Raw genomic sequence first — 24,349 nt, forward strand, 5'->3', positions numbered from 1 at the left:
AGAATCTCAAATTCACCATGCTAAGTGAAATGAGTCGGACCTAATACAACACATACTTACTACTATACAATTCCATGCCGTTGTTTTAATTTTTGTTTGGGGGACCCACCCAGCTTATTCCTGGCTCAGGACTCAGGAATCACTCCTGGTGAGACGTGGGGGACTATATGGAGTGATGGGTCGGCTTGGATGCAAGGCAAGTGCCCTACCTGCTCTCTCTCCCAACCCTTATACAACTCCATATTTATGAGGATATTGGAGCCAGAGAGAGGTTACCCCTGAGGCAGGGTGTTATTAATTGGAAGATACCTGAGAGCCTCCCATCATCAAAGTTCTCTACTGTGATCCGTGTGCTGGTGGTGTGGGTCACTGCACATATGCACAAAGTGGAGCCAGGGTGCGGAAGGCACTTGCCTTGATGCAGCTGGTCAAGTTCAATCCCCAGCACCCCATATGGCCTCCTGAGCCTACCGGAAGTAATCCCTGAGCACAGAACCAGGAGTAAGCTTTTAGAAGTCCAAGGTGTGCTACACTCCCCATCTCCCCCAAAAAAGGGCACAAAGTTGCACTCTAAGACTAAAAAAAGTCTCATAAAAAGTCACATGTTCACCCTAGAGATCTTGTTCTGAAGCCCACATCCTTGTACGGATAAGTTTTCCTTCCCACCGGATTGACCTCCAGATTGTCAGTCTTCCAGACTCACACATCGGCCCAATTCCTCTTCTCTACCAAAAGAGCACCATTACTAAAAACAGTCTCAAAGCCATGGAAATCACAGCAAAACGTCCCAATACTTCCCTTTGATGTCTCATTATCATATCCAAAGATGATGAGATAAGAGCTGGCATTTGAACCCAAGTCATTCTGGCTTGTTCGAAGTTTACCATTAATCATTAATAAACTTAACTCTGTGGAAGGAGTAGGGTCGCTGCACTCACTTTAGAAAAAAGAGAAAATTCAATACTCACCATTTTGTCTCGTACCAACTGCGGCAATGATCACTGGCACTGAATTTAGTGCTCTCTTTATCACTGGAATATAATTATCCTTCACTTCGTGGAATGAAAACTTGTCATTTACGTTGTATTTGATCACAATGATGTCAGCGCCCCCAATCAGATTCCGAGAGGTGTACCAGTCACTGTCAAAAATGTCCTAGACCAAAGGGAAAGACAATGACCCAAGGTTTCACTCAGATGTGGAGCACAGTGACTGATGCACATCAACTCAAAACAGCAGTGAACTCCTGCAGGTGTGGTGGTTATGGAAGGAAAGGCTGGGTGGTGGCAGAAGCGTGGAGAGGAGTCTCTGGAGGTGGGAGGGGAGCACTGGTCCTTAGAGTGCTCACAGGGATAGAACTAAGGCCCTGAGACCCCAGAATATCATAAACTGTGATAAATAAGTAAAAGTCCTAAACCAAATTCACAATCTGTAGTCTACTTGTCCTCTTCATTTGAAAATGAAATCAACTAAAACATGCTAGGCTACTTTTTTTTTTTTCACTTTTTGGCTTACATCCAGCAATGCTCAGGGGTTGCTCTTGGCTCTGCACTCAGGAACTACTCTTGCCAGTGCTTGGGGGACGATATGGGATGCCGGCAATCGAACCTGGGTCAGCCACATGCAAGGCAAATGTCCCACCCACTATACTATTGCTCTGGCCCCTACATTTTCTACTATTTTTTCATTATTGGTCACACAATCACAATCACCATCATCCTGTTGTTCATAGATTGCCTCGAGCAGGCACCAGTAACGTCTCCTTCGTCCTAGCCCTGAGATTCTCAAAAGTGCCACATTCAAGGCTCTTTAGGGTTAGGAGAATGAGACCCATCATTGTTACTGGTGTTTGGCATGTTGGGTACACCACGGGAAGTTTGCCAGACTCTGCCGTTGTCCAAAGCAAGAATGAGATAATAAGATGTCACGTGGCCGCAAATGTGGCCGCACGCTTCCAGGAGCTGGGTTTTATAGTCTCTGAGTCTTGGCCGTTGATGGGATTACATGGCACCAGGGGGGAATTGGTGGGTGTGGCCCCCGCCTACTGGAAGATGGAGGATGAGTGGAGGATGCCCAGCCTCGATCCAAGCAGGCCTGGAGATCTCAGTCCCTGTGAACTGAGTAAAATTTATTCAAGGAACAATTCAAAAACACCCTACTTTCAAGCCTCTAAAACTTGCTATAGAACCCAATCTTATACTTTTTTTATTATTGGAATCGGCTTAAAATTTTTATTTCTTAGAAAGTAACTAGGTGAAAGGGTCAGGGCAATAGTACAGCAGACAGGGTTCTTGGCTTGCACAGGGCCAAACCAGGTTCTATCCCTGGCAACTCACAAGGTCTGCCAAGCAAAGCTAGAATGATCCCTGAGTGCACATCAAGGAATAAAGGAATAAGCCCTGAGCACAGCCAGGCGTGGCCCAAGAAACGAAATCAAACAATAACTACGTGAAATAAAAATATTTGAAGTCTACTAATTTAAGTAATTTTTTACTTATTTATTTAGTCTTGGCAGCTATGTAGGGGCATAACAGAAAATGTAAACAATTCTGAAAAGTCTAGTGAAGAGCAGTCTCTTTAAATATATGCACCTAAAACTAAGCACATTTTAAAATCATGCCTTATTTTGGTCACCCTACAACCCAGCAAATGTAACACTACGCATTCTTGCAAGAGTATCAATATGGAAAGAAGCTTCCAAGGATTTTCTGTGACCCAGTTAAGACAGCAGCATTGCTTTCAGCTATAATACAGTGTGAACAGAATGGGTTCGTATATTTTCTAAGCTTTCATATAAAATTTTAATTTTATCCATCTTTTGACAGTCTATCTATAATGTGTACGAAGTACATGCTATCACACAAAAATAAGGTGCATAACACATAAGGTGCTAACATGGTAAGAAATTTACATTTATTTTTTGTTCACATAAATTAAAAAATTCAGCATGTCTTTCCAGTTTTGAAATATTTGCTTCTGGACTACAACTACTAATATTTGTATTTGGGCTCAGGGCCCAAAGTAATTTATTCTGGACCCTTTCCCTTGAAATGCAGTGCTTTGACATTTTTACAAGAAGGTTGCTGAGTCTGGTGTGAAGAATGGTTTAAAGAAAATACATTTGCATCTTAGTATCACTGCTAACTGGGAGCAAGTAGCTTTCTCCCACCCATTTAACTGTTCATTATCTGCCTTTTCCTGTGTCCTTCATCTATTTCTAGGAAGTGACAAAGTTAGACAAAGACCATAGGCTGTTTCTCTATGAAAAGATCCAAAGAGAGCTAGGCTATCTTTTTGCAGATGAAAGTCTGCACTTTGACATCTAAAGTCAAACAGGATTAATGAGGTTTGCATCAATCAATCAAGACCCATGTGTCAAAACTTAACATCTTGTGATGGCAAATTCTAGAGAGTCACACATGATGCCTCTCACCTAGCATGTACTCTCTCCATTTGGAACACGTCCCCCTACTACCAACCTATTCCTACAAGAACACTGGTAGTCAAAGAACTGAAGAACTTTTAGATCAGAATACCCTATTGGAAGAAGAAAGGCATCCCCAACCCTCAAACTACTGAACATAAACACCAAAGGCAAAGTCTTGACTCCGCAAAGGATGCCAAGAGCAGGGAGTGGAACACAGATTTTGAAAATGAAAGCAGGCTTCCATCAGAGCACTACTCTAATTTCCCAATCCCAAACCACAAAAATCATTCTGCTCCAAACTGTATCTGCTATCATCTTCAAATACAAAGTATACAAGTGAAACAGGAGAGAGAACAAAGAAGCAGTCAGATGAATGAAAATTTTTTAAAAAGTAAATATAAGTAAAGCTAAAATCAAGCAGCCATTAAACTCTGTAAGAAGAATCAGAATAACTGCTTTACAAAGCATTCTAAAGAGTTTGAAATTCAAGGCTTCCTAGAAAGTGTACAGGGGGAAAAGAGACCAGCTATGGAAAACGCCCTGAAAAATCGGGCTTGGGCATACTTAATACAGAGATATTAGGAATATTTAAGTATAAATAAGTTTACTAAGACAAATTAGAGCTTCAAGCCTTGCACAAGAAAAGTGTGTCTATGTTACATCACCGTTTTTTTATGGAAAATTTTGGTAAACAGAAAAAGTTCTAGGAGTGGCATCACAATGTAACTATACCCAAAACATACTGATTAATCAGTAAATATACCATGTTTGGAACACGTTCATCTAAAAAGTACCAGGAATGACCCAGAGAAAGCTACAAATCAATGGGAAGAAATCTAGGAAGAAATACAAAACTCTCTTTTCAACTCTAAGGAAACACTACCACATTTCTTCTCAAACTAGGCTCAAAAGAAAATGTTCCACTGGTTTCTAGAATTATGAAGGAAATCAAATTCTCCCACCCCTTGAAAATCAGTTCCAGGGTTTCCTCCAGAGGTTATGCAACACAGGGCTGGGAGCCACATTTGGAGAACTGAAGTCATCGTTCACGCTTCTGAATTTTCACGGCAAACAACAGTCTTGTTCTTCTTGGTTGTGGGGCTGCAAAGTTACCACCTACTACGTATTAACACTGCTGCCCAACTAGTGGGTAAAGCTTGAACAACGTGAGAAAGCTTGACTTTCACCGAGCCTAACTGATTTGTGGCTATTCTAAAGTGGAAATAAATACTTAATGATGATTATAGTAACTTCATTATTGAGTACCTTCACTATGCCAGCCTTGGTAGGAAGAACGGTCCTTGCATTCTCTCACTTACTTTTCAGCAGAGGAGGCAGGGATTATGCTGAAATTTGGGGGCGGATGATTTGGACCCTACCCTGTAGGTGCTCAGGGTCCTCCCCTGGCATGGCTCATGGTTCCACTCCCTGCAAGGCAAGTTATAAACCCCTATTCTCTCTCTCTCTCTCTCTCTCTCTCTCTCTCTCTCTCTCTCTCTCTCTCTCTCCCCCCTGTTTCTTCCCCTCCCCCCTCTCTCTTTCTCTCTCTCTCCATCTCCTATGCTGCAATTTTTACAGAAAGGGAAAATCAGATCAAGTGAACATAAAGTGACTTATCAAGGAAAACAGTCACTACCAAACAAAGCAGGGCTTTCGTATCCAAGTCCTGTGCTCTATCTGCTCAGGTGGTATATGGAATATTCTGACTCAGAGTCTATGTAAATACCAGCTGATAAATGCAATCAACTTTTCTATCTGGCAGGCTTTGACTTATCACCAAGAAAAGTACCTTATAAAGAATAGCTCCACCATGTCAGAAAACCATTATAATCTAGAAAACTACACCTGGTTTAAAGAGGGCCATAGCCTAATGAAAGGTGATTAGCAAAACAAAGCACAACAATCAGTATATGGCAAAAATCCAAACCATGTAGGCTTATTTTAACCCGTTTGAAAGACCTTATTGACTACCACACATAGGTTCACAAGCACTGCTTTTTGTTAAATTAACAAACAGAAAAGAGTTACGGCTCAAAAAAAAAGAAAGAAAGAAAAGAAAAGAAAAGAAAAAGAAAAGAAGAAAGTAAGGTAACCCTAACCATCCTAATTCAACTTATTCTCCCTACATTTAATTACCCAATGTACACAACACGTTCCAACTGCTAGCAGAACCAAAATATTTTAGACTGTAAGATCTCTTTCACAAAGAAATGACCAAAAGGAAATGCTCCATTTGCTTGATGGCCTCCAGCCAATAAATTCTCTTATCAAGGCTCTTACCACAGCAGCATCACTGTCCATTCGCAGTCGAATTCTTCTCATCCCTGTTACGGAAAAGGCCTGCTTTTTATATTTTAGCCTATTATCGTGAATTTCCTACAACTGACAATTTACATGGTCGAGTGATCTTTGAGACTTTACATAATATGCAGCAATCCTCAAAAGAAATTTTTTTATGTGTGCTTTATAGCTAAGTTCCTTACAGTCCCTAATTTCGTTTTTTTTTTTTTTTAACCAGCTCATTAAATGCAAAATCTCACAGGATAATCAGTGGCACTTTTACTTTTTCCACTTTCTTCGGGTACAAAAAGCTACTCTTTCGTCGCAAAATAATTCCACTACCAGTAAAGAAACAGAAAAATCACACATAAGAAAAAAATGAAATATTCAAAACGTACTGTTAATGAGAACAGGAAACGTGTCAAGGAGTAGATCCCTTCCTCCTCTTATTAAACGCCCAACAACTCAACTCAAACTTAACAACTTCACTCCTATTTCTTCCCATTGTCACAGAATTTTAAGACTTTTTGAAAACTCCAAGCCACACGAGCGATCTGATTTCTGACTCACGAATTCTACACGTGTACGTACACACACACACACACACACACACACACGCGCGCGCACACCTACCTACCAAATAATCTGGAAAACTCAAAATACTAACTAATGAAGTGGACTTACAATGCGATCCTTTTGCAATCTGTACCTAAGACTCAGTCCCTTATGCTCTATACCGGCAACTGGTCTAGTAGATGTCCACTGGATCTTGATTAAAAAACCCACCAACTCAACATTTCCAAACGCGGACGGTGCCACAGAGGAGCCGTCTGAAGTGCGTTCCCAGCCCCCACCTCCCACCGTCCTTTGCAAGGGTCCCGTTTCTGAACTGCTGAGAACTGCAGCTCGGTCGGACTTGACTTGATCTTTTGCGCACTAACGTGACACCGTCGCGCACGGGGTGGCCCGGCACGGCATCGCCCATCGTGGGCTGGGGAAAGTCTCTGACCCGGTCCCGGTCCCGCGGGGCTGGCACGTCCGTCCGTCAGCTGTCTGGCAGGGGACAAACCTCCGGATCGTGCAGTGGGCAGCGCTGCGCCTTCCTAGTGTCCGCGGCCCCAGCGAACAAAGGACCCACGTTGTACCACCCCCCGCACGATCTTCGCAAAAACTCTGCCCGGGAGCCCTGCGCGCTGCACGACCCGGAGCGGGGTCCGGAGGGAGGGCCGGGGGAGGAGGAAGAAAGGAAAAGCCCGGGCCGGAGCCGCGGCCACCCCTTACCCAGACGGGACAGTCGTGCACCACCAGCTTGACATTCCCGAAGGCGCTGGCCTGGTACTCGGTGAACACGGGGCGCGCGACCGTGCTGGTGGCGTTCAGCAACAAGCTGCTCTCGTCGCCGGACACCAGCGGGCTGCGCCCCAGGTAGGTGCGGATGAGCCCCGACGGCCGGTGGTCCTGGTGGAACGCGTCCCCCTCGTTCCCCAGCGCCACGATGTGGATGGACCTGCACGGCCGAGGGGGTGGGGAGGGCGGGCGCGGGGAGACAGGGGCGCGCGGTCAGCAGCGCGGGCGGCACCTGCAGCCCCCCAGGGTCCCCGCGCCCCGCGCCGCAGCCCAGACAAAGGCAGCGCGGCGGCGCCTACGTACATGATCTCCGAAGCCAGGGCCGGGCCGGGCGGCGATTCCGAGGAGCGCGGCGGCTCGCGGCCTCCCGGGGCCCCGCGGCGGCGGCGGCGGCGTCTCTGGCCGCAGTCAGCTCATCGCGGGCCGCGGCCCCTCGCGCGCCTCCACCGCAGAGCGGGCGAGCCCGGCCGGGGCGCGCGCGGGGCCGGGGGCGCGCGGGGCCGGGACTGCGCTCCGGGGAGCGGTGCGCGCTGGGCCGGGGGCGCGCGGGCCGGAGCGCGCTCGGGGGCCGGGACCGCGCTCGGGGGAGCGGTGCGCGCTGGGCCAGGGGCGCGCGGGGCCGGGACCACGCTCGGGGGAGCGGTGCGCGCTGGGTCGGGGGCGCGCGGGCCGGAGCGCGCTCGGGGGCCGGGGCGCGCGGGGCCAGGGGCGCGCAGGGGCCGGGGCGCGCTCGGGGACCGGGGACGCGCGGGAGGTCGTCGGGGCCGCGCGGAGGGGGTCGTCGGGGCGCGCGCAGGGTCCGGGGCCGAGCGTGAGCGCCCGAGCCGGCGCGGGGACCGCCGCGAGCCGCTCAGGAAGTGCCCGGGGACACCCGGGCCGCCCGCGCCGCAGCGGTGCCGCCGCCGCTCCTCCTCCGGCCGGGAGGGAGGGAGGGAGGGAGGCGGGTCCCGGGCCGCCGCCGGCGCCTCCGCCCCCGCGTGGGCCGGGCGCAGCACGTGCGGGCCGCGGGGGTCGGGGGCCCGCGGGGGGCGCCGCGGAGTCGGCCGGGCCGCGGCCACGCCCGCGCCCGCGCCGCGAGCTCCCGGGCCGGGGCGCTCCGGCCGCGAGTCGGTTGGACCGGGAGGGCGGAAACCCGAGCCGGGGACGGGGGATGGGGCGCGGGGCCCCCGCCGGGGAGCTCGGGAGGCCGGACGCCGCCCGCCGGCCGCGCGCTCCTTTCCCTCCTGCCGGCCCGGCCCGCGCGGTTCACCACCACGTCTGCCGCCGCTTTGTCATTTGCCCACATGCACGACAGCTGTTTTCTGAAAGGCAACATTCTTGCCTCTGCAGAAAGGCTCCTTTGTTCGCGCACCAATTAATTTGCTAATATCACCCGGGGTGGGGGGGGGGATTATTTGCTATTTCAAACTCTATTGGGCGCATTTTGCAAAAAATGCATTTTGCAAAAAAATGAATTCTGCTGGGCGTTTACATTTAAAGCTGGTTGGTGTTCCTTTGATTTTTTATTTTTATTTATTTATTTTTTTTTTAGAAAATTATGTGCGGGTGTCTAATGTGTACACGCAGGATACTCGGCTCGTTCATTTGGAGGTTTTTTTTCAGTTTTGAGTAACAGCTCCGCAGGCCGGACTGAAAAAGTAAGGAACTTGCTAATAATGCAAGGATATTTGAGATTCTTTCATGAGAAGGCACTGAAGCAAAGGTTATGCCGATCCCTGAAGGACCTCCCGCGACTGCAGTGCACATGAACGCCTGGAACCAGCAGCACCCAGAAGGGTCAGAGGTTACTCTGGGACTTTGCAAGGGTTCTGTGCAAGAGTTCTTGTTTTATTCCTTTATTTCTTGGGCGGTCGGTTTGTTTAGCCGTGCTTTAAGAATTCACTGCTTCTTTTTTCAGCAGAGCCATTTTGAGGCTAAGGAACAGGGGACGCTCAGGAGGTGGGTGAAAGGCTGCTGAGAGAGGGGAGAGGCCTCTGGGCTGTGGAGAGATATTGACCAGGGACCCTCATGGCATAGTTGAAAGTCGGGTGATATCTCTTATGCTCACAGTGGGTAGACAATAGGAGGCATGATTTTTATAATCCTTGATGTTTTAAAATCTAATTTCTTTGTACACTCTCTGGTTTTCCTTTTAATCTTTAAAATCTAACACTATTCCCGATGTTTAAGAGGAGGGAATCACCATTTTTCTCTTGGGGCAGGAGCAAATAATATTTTCCCATAAGTCACTCACTAACAGTAACCACAAGTGAGAAACAGACCCAGGAATGATGAAAGGTATAGAAATGTGGCGTAGACCCATGATGAAATATTGTTCCAGCCTTAAGATAGAAGGAATGTCTGACCCCATTACCAGCGAAGGTACAACTGAGGACAGTGAAGAGGCAGGTAGATAGGGCAGGGCTGGCAGTGAGTTCTCAGGAAGGACCCAGATGGGATTTAAAGAAGTTACTTAGTCACCAGCTCCAAAGTAACCAAGAAGCATCATGGTAGACCCACTCTGGGGACACAGAACTGATATGACCTGAATTGACCCCAGTGCAGCCCCAGAGAAAGCAGGACCCCCATCCCAAGAGCGACTCCAGCAAGAACAAAGGGTTGTATAAGGACATAAAGGCGAACACCCAAAGTTCCAACCTCTTCCCCTTGACGTAGCAAGCCCCACATAGGGCCAGAGGCAAGCAGGGCAGTTCCCCATCCCCGGGTGACCAGTTATTTCTATACCTGAGCTGCCCATCCTCTAGCTCCTTCCTCGGAATATCTAGATACGACTGTTTTACTTCAATATTTGTCTCCTCCTGGAATCGTCTGCTGTGGTGGAAAGAAGACAGACTTGCAAAGGCTAAGTCTGGGCCCGGCCTGGGTCCCCACAGCTCCCTGACAATCCAGGTGCCAGGCCCATTCCCCATGCCAGGAGACAAGTAGAAGCAGGTGCTATTGGATGACGAGGCTGGTGAGACTCTGAGTGTGTTCCATGCAGGGGCTCATCTGCGGACTCTCATCAGTCCTAGATTTTCTAGTCATGTCCTCCTGGGTGACTGAGGTGGCAGAGAGGGAAATGGCAGGTGCCTCCCTTCCTCCCCATTTCACGTGAGCCACTTGCAGCAACAGACTGTGCTGAGTAAAATGAACGAGTTGCAAAAAGACCAGTGTCATGTTATCCCACTTTCGGAGGTATCTCAAATCTTCAAACTCCTAGAAACAAAGAGTAGAATGGTTCTTATCAGAGGCAAGGGGTGGGAGTTCGACAACATTACAGTTTTTAGTTTTGCAGGAGGAAAAAGTTCTACAGAACGCTTCCAGAATGCATAGAGTTAACAGTGCTGTGATGCACATTTTTTTAAAAAAAGGATGAAGATGTTATTTTTATTGCTATTGTTTTAAACTACATACACATTAAAAAAATATCTGAGAGACCGGGAGGGGAGTTGGCATTCATTGTTTTTCCCTAGTTATTGCACTTGTGAGTCAGTGCTGTGCCCAGTTGTCATGGAAGATATGAAGATAGAGACTCAGTCTTACTCTTAGAAGCTGACTTTATTATTAATGGTCATTATATTATAATTAATTAAGCACCTGGCTGTTCTCAAAATATTCTGGTTCCTTAAATAATTAAATGCTTGTGTATATAGCATTTTTATTTTTGTACAAAAATAAAGTTTTGTCAACATTACAAAAGTGCTCTGTCTTGGCATCTATCCCCAAAATACAAAAACATTAATACAGGAGGATATGTGCACACTTGTGTTCATCACAGTACTTAGCACAATAGCCAAGACATGGAAACAACCCAAATGCCCAACTGTGAATGAATAGATCAAGAAGTTGCAGTTTACACACATAATGGAAGATGATGCAGCTCTGAGAAAGAACAAAACCATGCAATTTGCCACAACAGGGATGGAACTAGAGGATATCATGATGAGTGAAATCTAACAGAAGGAAAGAGATAGATAAAGAATGATGTCTATCATATATGGAACTTAGAGATACACAGTAAGGTAGCAAAGATGTTTATGTAAACAAAAGTGTAGAAAAAGGCCAGAGGCAACACAATGGAGCAACTGATCCACACAACTGAATTGGAGTGTGGAGGGTCTTGAAAGGGAAGGGCATTATGGCCCTTGAGGGAGGCAGGTAGGCACACTGGGGAGGGGTGTAGTTTGGAATTACGTGCATGGGAAACCATCATTGACAGCATTGTAAATCACAGAGCCTCTATCAATAAAAAAGACTGAAATTAAATAAAAATTGCAGCATGTCCTCTGTACCCTATAGAAATGCATCAAGGGTATAAGCACTGTCGTGGGTCTCTATCTTAAGTCTTAAAAGACGAGGAGGGCTGTTGTGGGTGGGAGAGGAGCAGGTCCCCAGTGACTTCTGTGAAATGGGGAGGAGAGAGGTGGCAGAGTGGAGAAGAGCATCTACTGCTTCCCCCTCTGCCCACTTTATCCCCTGGGACACCCAGGACTGAAGAGAATCTGTGATTAATCCCTACACGATACAGTCCCACGTCTCACCAGCCCTACTAGGCAGTTGTCTAACTGCCCCTGGTTCCACTTGTCCTGTGCACCGTGGGATGCCGTTCTGCCGTCTGATTTCTCAGGGAACAGCGGAACCCAGGTTGGTGGCGAAATTATTGTTTTCCTAAATTCTACCCAAATTTTCCAGGTTCATCTCCTTTTCTCACAAGAAAGAATTTCAGGAAGGAACATAAATAGTGAAGTAAAACAAATTTATTTGGGAAAGAAGGAAACAGAAAGAAAGAAAGAAAGAAAGAAAGAAAGAAAGAAAGAAAGAAAGAAAGAAAAAAACAAAGAAAGAAAGACATGTGCTCAAGAGAACATGGACTTCTTCAGATGGAGAGAGTGAAACACATATCCCAAGTAGGGTAAACATACCCACAGCTAAGAAAGCACACCAAACTGGTTTTCTTTTCCAGGACTCATAGCGAAACTACAGAAAGCACGTCAAAACTATGTCAAATGTTTCTGCACATTTTAGGGCTACATGATTAGTTTCTCCCCAGTGGAATATAATGCCTGCTGAGCAGTTAGGAGAAAATGTGCCTTCTTTACTCTTCTCCTTCCAGCTACCAACTGGGTAAAACTAGGTTAGTCTTGCTGGTCTGTTAAAATGTATTGGTCTGTTGGGGCCAGAGAGATAGTACAATGTGTAGGGCACTTGTCTGGCACGAGACCAACCACTTATGGTTGGTCTCTCCAGTGGTGATCCCTGAGCACAGAATCAGTAGAAAGCTCTGAGCACAGCCAGCTGTGTCCGGGAACATATTTTTAATATTTTTTAAAATATGTCTGTGGCATGGGCTGGAGCTATAGCACAGGGGGCAGGGCGTTTACTTTGCAAGCGTCCAACATGGCCGACCCAAGTTCGATTCCTCTGCTCCTCTCAGAGAGCCCAGCAAGCTACCGAGAGTATCTCGCCCGCACGGCAGAGCCTGGCAAGCTCCCCGTGACGTGTTCGATATGCCAAACACAGTAACAATTGTCACAATGGAGACATTACTGGGCCCGCTCGAGCAAATCGATGAACAACGGGAGGACAATGACAGTGACAGTCTGTGGCATGGAAGAAATCTGGGTCCCCGAATAATTGAGTAGAACAGGGGACACTTCACGGCATGCATTCATTGTACTGTGAGTAGAAAATAACCCTTCATTGAGCTAAGCCAAATATTTGGAAGCCATTTATTGCAGCAGCTAATGTTACTTATTTTATACAATCTCGTAGAGGGCCATTTTCTAATATCTTAAAATTTCTTTTCACCATGAACTTGATGCTTCTTTATACATCTTTCTTTCTCTCTCTTTTTTTTTTTTTTTTTGCTTTCTTTTTGGGTCACACCCAGCGATGCTCAGGGTTGACTCCTGGCTCTGCACTCAGGAATTACTCCTGGCGGTGCTCAGGGGACCATATGGGATTCTGGGAATCAAACCTGGGTTGGCCACGTGCGAGGCAAATGCCCTACCTGCTGTGCTATTGCTCCAGCCCTATTTTTCTCTCTCTTTTTTTTCAAATTGGTTAGTGTCTTTGTAGTTTCTCTCGCCAGAGTTATCTTCAAAAATCATTTGGGCGGGGGGGCTGGAGTGATAGTACAGTGGGTAGGGCATTTGTTTGCTTTGCACGCGGCTGACCCAGGTTCGATTCCCAGCATCCCATATGGTTACCCGAGCACCGCCAGGAGTGTTTCCTGAGTGCGGAACCAGGAGTCAGCTCTGAGCATCACCGGGTGTGACCCAAAAATTTAAAAAAAATTATTTTAACCAGATGTAACAAATTGGATGATCCCTCCACCCTCTCAGCCAGGCTTCAGAGGACCTACTCCAGTGCAAACAACAGGCTTTGTCCTCCTTCTGAGAGATAATCCTATCCTCTGATAAAAAATGTAGCCAATCATGAATGTGGGGTCCTTTGGTGGTATCTCGGGGAAGAATAACAGACTCCCAGTTCTTAAATACCAACACAGGAGATGCTGGAAAACATGTTGTTCCTGAAGGACCACACAGGAAGCCAGTTAGAGGCAAAATGGGCACAAGATTATTTTCTATCTGTGTTTCCGTGAGTCTGGAGATGTCAAGGCCATACCCAAGACAGTGTGGAGCCTAGCACCTCCTGCTCCGGTACCTCCTGCTCCCTCTCTCTCAAGGTCAAGCATAGCCCTGCCAGTGCATGTGGCTGTTGTTACTTGTAGAGTTTCAGGTCCATTTTCATTTAAAAAAAAGTGGGGGGGGGATATTTAGGGCCAGTTGCCTTGCTTATGACCAACCCCTGTTTTCAAGTCCCCAGAGCTGTATGTGATCTCCTGAGCACAGAGCAAGGAATACCTCCAGAACACTTTTGGGTGTGGTCTCCAAATCAAAACCCCAAAATGGAAGACTTTATCTAGACCAAGGGGCTCCAAAGTGGGCTGACAAATCATGAAATTTCAGAATCTAAACTTGAACTTCAGTTTAAGACCACGTCTTTTGTTGGTTTGGGACGGTGGGGATCTTCTCTAACAGTGCCCCTCAGGAAGCTGGGCACCACTCACAGGCCTATCATCTGGGCTGGGTAGACCTGAGAGTATGGGGCACCGGGGCCTTATCAGGGTGTTGGGGGGGGGTCCACCACCTCTGTGGGTTATTTCCCCTGCTCCCTCACACACATTTGTTAGCTTGTTTGTTTTTCACTAAAGGGGAAAGGAAAGAGCTTCTCCAGAAGACAGGAAAACTTTCCCAGAACTGTGGCCTAGGATCTGGACACAGCTAACAGTGCATATAGTTGTCCCCTACTGTATCACTGTATCACTGTTATCCCGTTGTTCATCGATTTCCTCGAGCAGGCACCAGTAATGTCTCCATTCATCCTAGCCCTGAGATTTTAGCAAGTGCCACATTGGAGGCTCCTTCAAGGTCAGAGGAATGAGACCCATCATTGTTACTGGGTTTTGGCATATCAAATACACCACGGGGAGCTTGCCAGACTCTGCTGTGTGGGCAGGATACACTTAGTAGCCTGTCGGGTTCTCCAAGAGTGAGAACTAGACAATAAGAGGTTGTGTGGCCGCAAATGCAGCCGCATGCTTCCGGGAGCTGGGTTTTATAGTCCTGGGGTCTTGACTGTTGATGGGATAACACGACTCCAGAGGCAGTTGGTGAGTGTAACTCCTAGCTACTGAAAGACGGGGGATCTGGGTGGAGGAGGCCCAGTCCCGATCTGAGCAGGCTTGGAGATCTCAGCCCTGGGTCCCGCACACCTAGGTTCTCTGCCAGTTCCTTCATGCATGAGGCTCTTCCGAAGGTGTGGAGAGTGGTCTTAAGCATGACTCTGGTTGGTTCTGGAGGTCTTCAGCTGTCCCCTACTAGGTTAAGAAATGTATATTCGCTCCTAGCTTGCGAGGGGATTTTATACATTTTCAACAATGAATTAATGTCTTATTTATATTGGTTAAAATCACAAGGGTTGGAGCAATAGCACAGCGGGTAGGGCGTTCGCCTTACAAGCGGCCAACATGGCCGACCCGAGTTCAATTCCTCCGCCCCTCTCGGAGAGCCTGGCAAGCTACCGAGAGTATTCGATATGCCAGACACAGTAACAACAAAGTCTCCAATGGAGACGTTACTGGGCCCGCTCGAGCAAATCGACGATCAACGGGAGGGCCTTTACCTTTACCTTTACCTTAAAATCACAAGGGTTATTTATTCCTCGCTTGCTAAGGGATTTTTAACTAGTTTCAATAATGAATTAATGTCTCATTCATATTGGTTAAAATCACTTAGCAATCAGTCATCACAGATTGGCTTTTATTGATTCCCTTTCTGATAATTCCATTTTGGGAGCAAGTTAATACAAAACAAATGTCATATGCCTGGGACTGGAGCGTTCATACAGCGGGTAGGGCTTGCACACGGCTGACCCGAGTTCGATCCCCGGCATTCCATATGGTTTCCCAAGCACCGCTAGGAGTGATTCCTGAGTGCAGAGCTAGGACTAACCCCTAAGCATCACTGGTGTGCCCCCCCCCCCAAAAAAAAAAACCAGCACAAAAATATGTCATATTCCTGCCAAGGGGGTCAGGCTGGGAAGTGAGAAGGAACCTGGGAATATTGGTGGAAAGAAAGAGACACTGGAGGTGGGACTGGTGTTAGAACTTTGTACGCCTGAAACAACTCTATAAGAACAACTTTGTAAATCATGGTCTTGATAAAATTTTAAAGAAAAATGTGCGTGTGTTTCTGTGTGTGTGTGTGTGTGTCTGTGTGTCTGTGTGTGTGGTGGGGAGAACTCAAATATGTATTCAAGGAAACCAAACAAATGAATGATCTAGGTGACACTTTTGGACTGTAAGTACAAAATAGTGGTTACAAAGAAGGAAGGGGAACGGGGTGGAGGTAAGTCAGGTTTAACGTTTGGTGACACTTGGGAACTTGAGCGGTCCCCTGAGTGTGAGCCCTTGAATTCTGCCCATGAAATGAGCGCTCAGAGGGAACTATTAAGTTTCTTGATGGTCTAGCTGACTTTCAGCATCCAGGCCTCGCTCTCTGCTTCCTGTGCATGGCATAACTCAGACAGTGCTCCATCTGCCCTCTCTTTTTTTTTTTTTTTTTTCTTTTTTTTTTTTTTCCCCTTTATTTTATTTTATTTTTTTTAAAGTTGTAGATTTACAATTTTTTGTGCTTTGGTTTCAATTATACAATGATCAGATACCCATCCCTCCACCAGTGCCCATTTTCCACCACCATGGATAATATCCCTCCCACCCCCATCCCCCCCATCCCCCCGTCTCTGTGGCAGGGCAATCCCCTGTGTTCTCTCTCTCCTTTTGGGTGTTGTGGTCTGCAAAAGAGGCATTGAGTGGCAAACATGTTCAGTCCATAGTCTACTTTCGACATGCATCTCCCCTCCTGGGAGGATCCTCCAAACATCCTTTATTTGGTGCTCCCTTCTCTATCTGAATAGCCCTTTCCTCTAGGATACCCGGCTGGCCTCTAAGTTATGGAGTAATCCTCCTGGTGCTGATCTCAGCTATTCTTGGGTATTAATCTCATACTTTGTTACTTTATATCCCCCAGATGAATGCAATCTTTCTATGTCTATCCCTCTCTTTCTGACTCATTTCGCTTAGCATGATACTTTCCATATTGTACCACTTGTATGTAAATTTCATGACTTCATCTTTTCTAAGAGCTACATAGTACTCCATTGTGTAGATGTACCAAAGTTTCTTTAACCAGTCATCTGTTCTTGCTGCCCTCTCTTTTCCAGTGAACGATCCCACTTTTCCTGTCCCCTCACTGACCTTTCCAGGGCAGGATGTCACTCAGTCAGTGCCCCACTGTTCCCCCATGTCCTGCGTCCTGCCATTTCTCCTGCTCTCAAGGCTGTCCTGGGCTCCATGACTACTGCTTAAGAACTATACCTGCTGCTTTTTGACCCCCCCTTTCCTTTGTTTTCAGGCCACCAGAGTGAAAACAGCTGCTTTCCCTATGGCCTGCCCAGGTACAGGGCTGTCTTATGCCTTCAAAGAGTTTCCTGACTTGGGCTCCCTCCCTCTTCGGTTTGGTTTGGTTTTAGGGTAACACCTGGTGATTCTTAGGCGTTGACTGAGGAATCCTCCTGGTGGTCCTCAGGGAACTGTATGGGTGCCTTAGATGCAAAGCAGCATCCTGTCCCCTGGATCCCTTTTATATGGTTGTATTGCTGACCCCTTGTCATGTCTGTTATCTATCTTGCTGACTATGGTTCACAGGGGCAAAATTGATAATAACCAACTGAAAATGACCAGGGGCTGGAGATGCAGTACAGGAGGGCAAGGTGCTGCATGGCATGCAGTCGACCCTGGTTTGATCCCCAGCCTGGTACTGTATATGGTCCACTGGGCACCACCAGGAGTTATCTCTGAGCATGCCAGATGTAGCCCACCCATCCCACCCTGAGAAAGTAAGCAACTGTAACTAGACGATCTAGACCTCCATTTCCACCCACCCTGAAGTACATAAAGTTGTGTGCACAGATGTTGATTTAAAAGACTATACTCATAAAACCTATGTGACATCATAAACTGATAACACTAGAATTTTAAAAAATATTTTAAAATCATTTTAAAAATATTTTTTTAAAAATATTTTTACCAATATTTAATGTGCAGATTGGCCTCAGTGTGAAGGGGAAAGGGCAGGGGTCAGACTCATGCAGGCAGGGGCAGGGAAGGGCTCTCTCCTTCCTTTACTCCCAGCATTCGACCACAAGTTGCTGCTTCTGTATCCGACTCAGTGCCTCTGTGGTTAATATTTAAATAAACTAGCTGTTAGTTCACACCAATGGAGTCAGTGTCAGAGCAACAATAGGCAAATACAATGGCTGAGCAAACGTTTCTGGCATCCTTTGGGAGGGAGCCAGTAAAGATCAAGAGCAGTGACTGGTCAGAGCTTACAGAAGTTGACCAGTATAATTGACATGATAAACAACACTGTTCTAAGTATGAATTTACATCTATTTCTCCTAACAATGGCTTCACCTTAATTGCATATTGTAGCTAATGGGCACTGAACTGATCACAATTAGCCATTTAAAGCCAGATATCCAAACATGAAGGCAAAACTCAGTGATATTTCCAGAATTCTTAAATAATGTATTATTTAAACCAACACTCTAAGGAAAACTGATTATAAATGCTAAAAAGCTTCTTCCAGACATTCTTGAAAGTAAAAGTAAAAAAAAAAAAAACCATATCCCTGAGAAGAGATTCTTCTTGCCAAGATAAAAATGTCTAAATAATACATGAACACAAATGAAAAAAATGTAAAAAGCAGCTACATTCTTTTGACAGCTGATACCTTTGAGATATGCATATAAAACATCACTAAAAAGCCAAGTATTGGAACAAGTCACACAGTGTGGGAAGCTTACTGTAAGGTTAGACTGAAAGCACAAATGTTTTTAATAGGCTTCACATTCTTTTGTTTGATAAGGTCTGCTTCAGTATGATATTTACCAGAATGATTCAATAATGAAAATATATTTTGAGTGACTTATGTGCACATATGAGCCACTAAAGGAGAACTCTGGTAGAAAAGAATGAACAAATTCTTCTTTTTTTTGTCTTGTGTTTTTGGTTTAGGATCACACCTGGCAGTGATCAGGACTTACTCCTGGCTCTGTGTTCAGGAATCACTCCTGGAGGGCTTGGCGGACCACATGGGGTTCTGGGGATCAACCCCCTGGCATACCATATGCAAAGCAAGCACCCTAGTCTCCATACCATTTTCCTGGCCTTGGTAGAGAAGGAATTCTTTCTCTCCTCTCTACCTCAGGTATATGCTAAAATTCCTTGCCTTTAAAAAAAATAAAAACCATGCTTTATACAAAATGTGTATACATAACCCCTGATGAATTGACTTTTTTGACTTTTTAAAAAAAGGTATTTTACAAAGAAAGAAAGGTTTTCAATCAGGGATTACAGTGAGACAGCCAGAGGAAGTCAGTTACAGTCTATTCTACAGACAGTTACTCTGGTCTAGAACCCTACCTGTGTTACGAGTGTTGTCAGTTTTGTGATGACAAGAGTACTACAGCAGGTTAAATTTTCCTTTATTGTGAAACCTGATATACAGAAATGTGCATGAACCCTCAATACCTATAGGAATAAATGACCATAAAATAAGAATTCCTAAACATCCCCTGGGTCAGAAAGCATTATCCATGCTCTTGCAAAGGTGTGCACACAGCCAAACCCCATTACACACGTGTCTCTCATCCATGACAGTCTTCTTTTCTCCAAAGATAACCACAAGCTTGACTCTTGTGATGGGTATTGCTTTAGTTTCCCTTAGACTTCACCATCTGCGTATTCCTAAAAAAGTTGGTCATGTCTTTTGGTTTTGGTTTTTGTTTTGGTTGGGAGCCACACCCGGCGATGCTCAGGGGTTTACTCCTGACTCTGTTCAGTGGTTGTTCCTGGGGGATCAGGAGACTATATGGGATGCCGGGAATCAAACCTGGGTGACCGCATGCAAGACAAGTGCCCTTTCTACTGTACTCTCCGGCCCCAGTTCTGTCTCTTCTTGAACTTTTTGGTAAGAGGTATCACATGGCATTGCTCTTTTGTCTTGATTCTTTCATTCTTCAGCATTCAGTGAAAATTCTGATGACCATCTTCTTACCATTTCATTGTAAATGAATATACGGGGGGGTGATAACTTTTTTTTAAGAACTATGATATACAAAGTTATTGATAGTTGAGTTTTTATACATATAATATTTCAACACCAATACCACCACCAGAATCAACTTCCCTCCACCACTATTCCCATACTCCATCCCTACCCCAACTCACCATCCCCTCACCTTCCACCTTGACAGACTCATTATAAGTTCAGTGGTTGCAGCTTACGTCACATGTTTGAAATGTTGAGTATGTACTTTGGATATATAATGTACCACCGTATGGGTTGTTTCTAGTTTTAAACCTGTCATGAGCAAAGCTACTAGGACCTCTCTTGTTTTATTTTATTTTATTTCAGGCAGCATGGTTTTCAATAATATTAATGATCGGATTTCTTACATAAATCATTCTAGCAACACACCTTCCACGAGATCGGCTGCTTCTCTTCACTGTTGTCCCCATATCCAATTTCCCCCAGCCCCCACTGTCCTTTGGTATGCTTCCTACTGAAGACCAGCTCCTGAGTCACACAACAAAATGAAAAAAGAAATTAATGAGGCATGTTCAATTACTGTTCTCCATAGGAAGCTTTATGAACAATAACATTTTAGAGAAAAAAAGATGTACTTTCTAATATTATAATGAATACATTTCAATCATTTAAAATATGGTTGCATATTTTCTATTTCCGTTTTATTGTGTTCAGAGTATATCAACTGTTTTGTGGGTAGGCCAACATTGTTCTTGATAAGGGTGTGCAGCCAAAACTGATTTGTTTTTGTGACTTCCACTCTGGTGCCTCAGGCTGTGGTCTGAGAATGAGTTTGAAAGGACTCAGTGGCATTCTGGACCCCGCAGAGAGCTGAGTTGGGCCTTTGGACTTGCTGTTGTGCAGCAAGGAGGCTGTGAGACAGGAAGTTCCAGGGAGATAGGCCACAGTAACATAGATAAGCAGCAGCCTTCCCTGCTTGGAAACCGGCCGGGTACAAAACCATATTTGTATTGTATTAACTAATCTAATGAAAGATAAAACTTGCAAATTGACTCCAAAAGCATAAAATTCAAAATTAGCACCATTTTACACGAGCTTGTTTGCCTTTATATTATCTACACCTCCTCCCTCATTGTGCCTGATTGTGTTTTTCCAACAACTGCTGTTTTCCAGTTTAAATGTTACTTAAAAATACACGAACATATGTTCCTTTGAACTAGAATTGCCTACTTCCAGCATTTTCAAAGGAGAGAACTTCAAAGAAATCTGGTGGCTGGAACTTTTAATATGCCTGCTCTGCTATTTGATGAGCTAAATGGATGCACATATGTAATTATCAAGCACAGTTAACCAGTTAACCAATTCATTCCCTTTATCTCTGCCTCCCACCCCAACTGGAAAAAGAAATGCTGTCATTGTTAGATCTGTATTCTAGTTTCTAAGATTTATTATTATTTGATAGCGTAGCATATATGTGTGTGTATGTGTCTGTGTGAGCATAGATCTTTTTATATGCTTATTTATTTATTTACATATATGTATATATATCACAGATGACTGAGTCCATCCTGTATTTATTCTTCTTCCTTAAAAAAGAAAAAGCATATCTGATCATTGTATAATCAAACCCAAGCACAAAAAATTGTAAATCTACAACTGTACCTCATGGTGTTTCACTAATAAAAAAAAATTTGACCACAACACCCAAAAGGAGAGAGAGAACACAGGGGATTGCCCTGCCACAGAGACAGGGGGGATGGGGGGATGGGGGTGGGAGGGATATTATCCATGGTGGTGGAAAATGGGCACTGGTGGAGGGATGGGTATCTGATCATTGTATAATTGAAACCAAAGCACAAAAAATTGTAAATCTACAACTTTAAAAAAAAAATAAAATAAAGGGAAAAAAAAAAAAAAGCAAACAAAACCAAACCAGAGCTCTTCTAATGATATAATGTAGTCTGTAGTCTGACTTCAGTTTTATCAGTACCAAACGTTGTGGTATTTACAAGGATAAATTCCTCTGATGTCTTCCTCAACTCCTGGGCTCCTTTCTTGCCATGTTTGGATCTGTGCTTCTTTGCTACTGGGCAGTGTTCCAACTGCAGCATTTCACAAACACGCTTTGAAAGATTTCCTCCCACTTTTTCTGCCCTCGCACAATACTTCTGACCCTGATTTTTCTCCACTTCTCTTTAAAATTTTCACTTCTGAATCTCTATTCCTGCCCAGTTTAAAATATATGTATTTTTTTAGTGAATGGCAATTAAAATTTTCTTTGGCAAATATATGCAGAAAGCCTGCTGGTACTGTTGAGTATTAAGTTGTCAATTTCAGTCTTCAAAGTGAAGAACCACTTTGGCTGGTTGAAGCATTAAAATTTTTTTCAGCTTATTTTATGGATTTTTTTTTGCTCTTTCTTTTCTCTCCCTCCTTCCCTTCTTTAAGAGATCCCTTTGGACACATTCTTACTGACACTGATCTTTATGTTCCTTTTTAGAGCTCGTTAAAATGAAGAATTTTTAATCTGGCATGACAATATTATTTTCAGTTGATATTCTCACCTCTGCCTCATCAAACCAAAACATCTGAAATTGTGTAATTATTACCATCTCTCGGTAGACTACCAGTTTCCTTCCCAGCTCTGGCCAGATCCAAGCATTCCTCCAAACTGTAACAATATTGTTCTTGTTTTTCTGTTTTATTGTGTTTTTCTGTTTGTGCCCACACTGGCAGTTCTGAGGTCCAAGGCATTTGTTGGGACTCAGCCCCAGCCTCAAGGACTCCAGACCTCTGAAATCTCTCTCCAGCTGCTTAATATTCTTTCTGTTCAAGAAGGAGGTGGGTTCAATTTTTCTCTGTCAGGATATTCTAGTGTACAAGCTCCTTACAGTTTTAGTGCTAGTGCATTGGACAATGCACACAACCTTACAAAGCATGTGGGCCTTTCTCAGTGAAGCAAAGGCTAGGGAAGGGAAAGCAAAAGTGCCTCTGGAAATCCCAGTGCCAAACAGCTTCTTGAACTTTCCAGTGAAATAGTATATGCAAAGAGATGTATCTGAACACTCCCTCTTCCAGATAATTCTGTCTCCTACCCTTGTTGCTACGTGTATTGCCAGTTGCGAGCCCTGGCTGCAGCTTTGCTTGAGTCTTGTCTTTAGGTACATCTATCCTTGTTGATTTCACATGAAAATATTCAAATACTAAAGTAAAATGTACTTTAAATACATGCCAGAGAAATACCTCACTGGCAGACCTCCACTACCCCACTACCTCCACTACCCAGCCGCCGCCACACTTCAGGACACTTTCCGGACCCGCGCGGCCACTCCAGCCAAGACCCACGCACAACTGAAGCCCCACAGAACAAGATAAGTGAAATTCTGAGACCTTGGACTCCAGGCTCAACGGACCCAGGGACAGAGATTCTCGGCTTGCTCCCACCAACCACAGGTGACAAAGGGATTAAAATCAGGAGCCCCACCCTACCCTGCTCTGTCTGCTTCCACCAACCACCAGAGACCCAGGGATTGGATTGCGCACAGAAGACCCACCCTACCCCTATGGGGACCAGATAAATACCTCACTGGCAGACCTCCACTACCCCACTACCTCCACTACCCAGCTGCCGCCACACTCCAGGATGCTTTCCGGATCCGCGTGGCCACAAAGCAGCCGCGCGACACATTATAAGACACTAAATACCCGACCTCCAGAATTGCCATACCATATTTGATAGGGTTCAAATATGGTAACACCTACAAGGGCTATTAGAGGAATGATCGTCTGTACTTTCAATGCATGTATGCTAGCATCAGATGCATCCATCGAGGACCTGATGGTACAACTGCGAATGATCAAGTACGACATCATTGGTCTGACCGAGACAAGAAGGGACGAATCTCACCATGCCGTTTTCGACACTGGAGAAGAATTATTCCTCGGAACATGCGATAAGAGGTGTCGGAGGTGTCCGTGTCCTTGTCAACACAAACTTGGCCATGAGCATTGATTCATTCGAATGCTTAACAACCCGAATCAGATGTTTACATTTGAATAGACGTGGCTCACTGCCGGCAGTTTCTATCTTCGTTGTCTATGCACCAACATCTAACTATGATGAAGGAGAAATTGAGAAGTTCTACGTGGAGCTGGAGAAGTTCTATAAAGAAGACCACACCTTCTACAAGATCATCGTGGGTGATTTTAATGCCAAGATAGGATCCAGAAGATCAGCCGAAGAACTTCACATCGGGACCCATGGCCTAGAATGGAATGAACAGGGTACTTTATTTTATTTTTAAATAATACAGTATTATTTTATAGGAATTATAGAAATGGTAAAATAGTTTATTAAAAGAAAGTATTATATTTTTGATCCAAGGAGACATGAAAGGATGTGACATGTTTACGCTGTGATTTTACTCTCACATATCTCGGTTTACTACTATGGAAACTGGCAAATCGTAAGGAGAATTTAAGAATTCCTGAAGGATAACAAAATTGTTTTCTTTTAGAGAAATCTGGAAAGAAGTAACACTTTGTTGGACCGGTTAGCTCAAAACGATTCTTTGGAGTTGAATCAACTCACACACAAAAATAATCTAATTGTTACAAGAATGTTTGCCAATTGTATGTG

The 24,349-nt window shown here is 45.1% G+C and overlaps 1 protein-coding gene across 1 annotated transcript in view; it reads right to left on the reverse strand.

Annotated features, from left to right (window-relative positions):
* RHOBTB3 (Rho related BTB domain containing 3) overlaps positions 1-7,461 on the reverse strand; it is a 66,964-nt gene extending 59,503 nt beyond the window's left edge. The window contains exons 1-3 of the mRNA XM_056112553.1: positions 7,358-7,461; positions 6,989-7,214; positions 969-1,155 (exon numbers count right to left, since the gene is read on the reverse strand). Of these exons, the coding sequence (XP_055968528.1) occupies positions 969-1,155; positions 6,989-7,214; positions 7,358-7,359 (415 nt within the window). The 5' untranslated portion in view covers positions 7,360-7,461. The remainder of the gene's footprint in view (positions 1-968; positions 1,156-6,988; positions 7,215-7,357) is intronic.
* Positions 7,462-24,349: the final 16,888 nt, after the last annotated feature.

Source organism: Sorex fumeus, unplaced genomic scaffold, assembly GCF_029834395.1.
Source record: "Sorex fumeus unplaced genomic scaffold, SorFum_2.1 ptg000018l, whole genome shotgun sequence".
NCBI lineage: Eukaryota > Metazoa > Chordata > Mammalia > Eulipotyphla > Soricidae > Sorex > Sorex fumeus.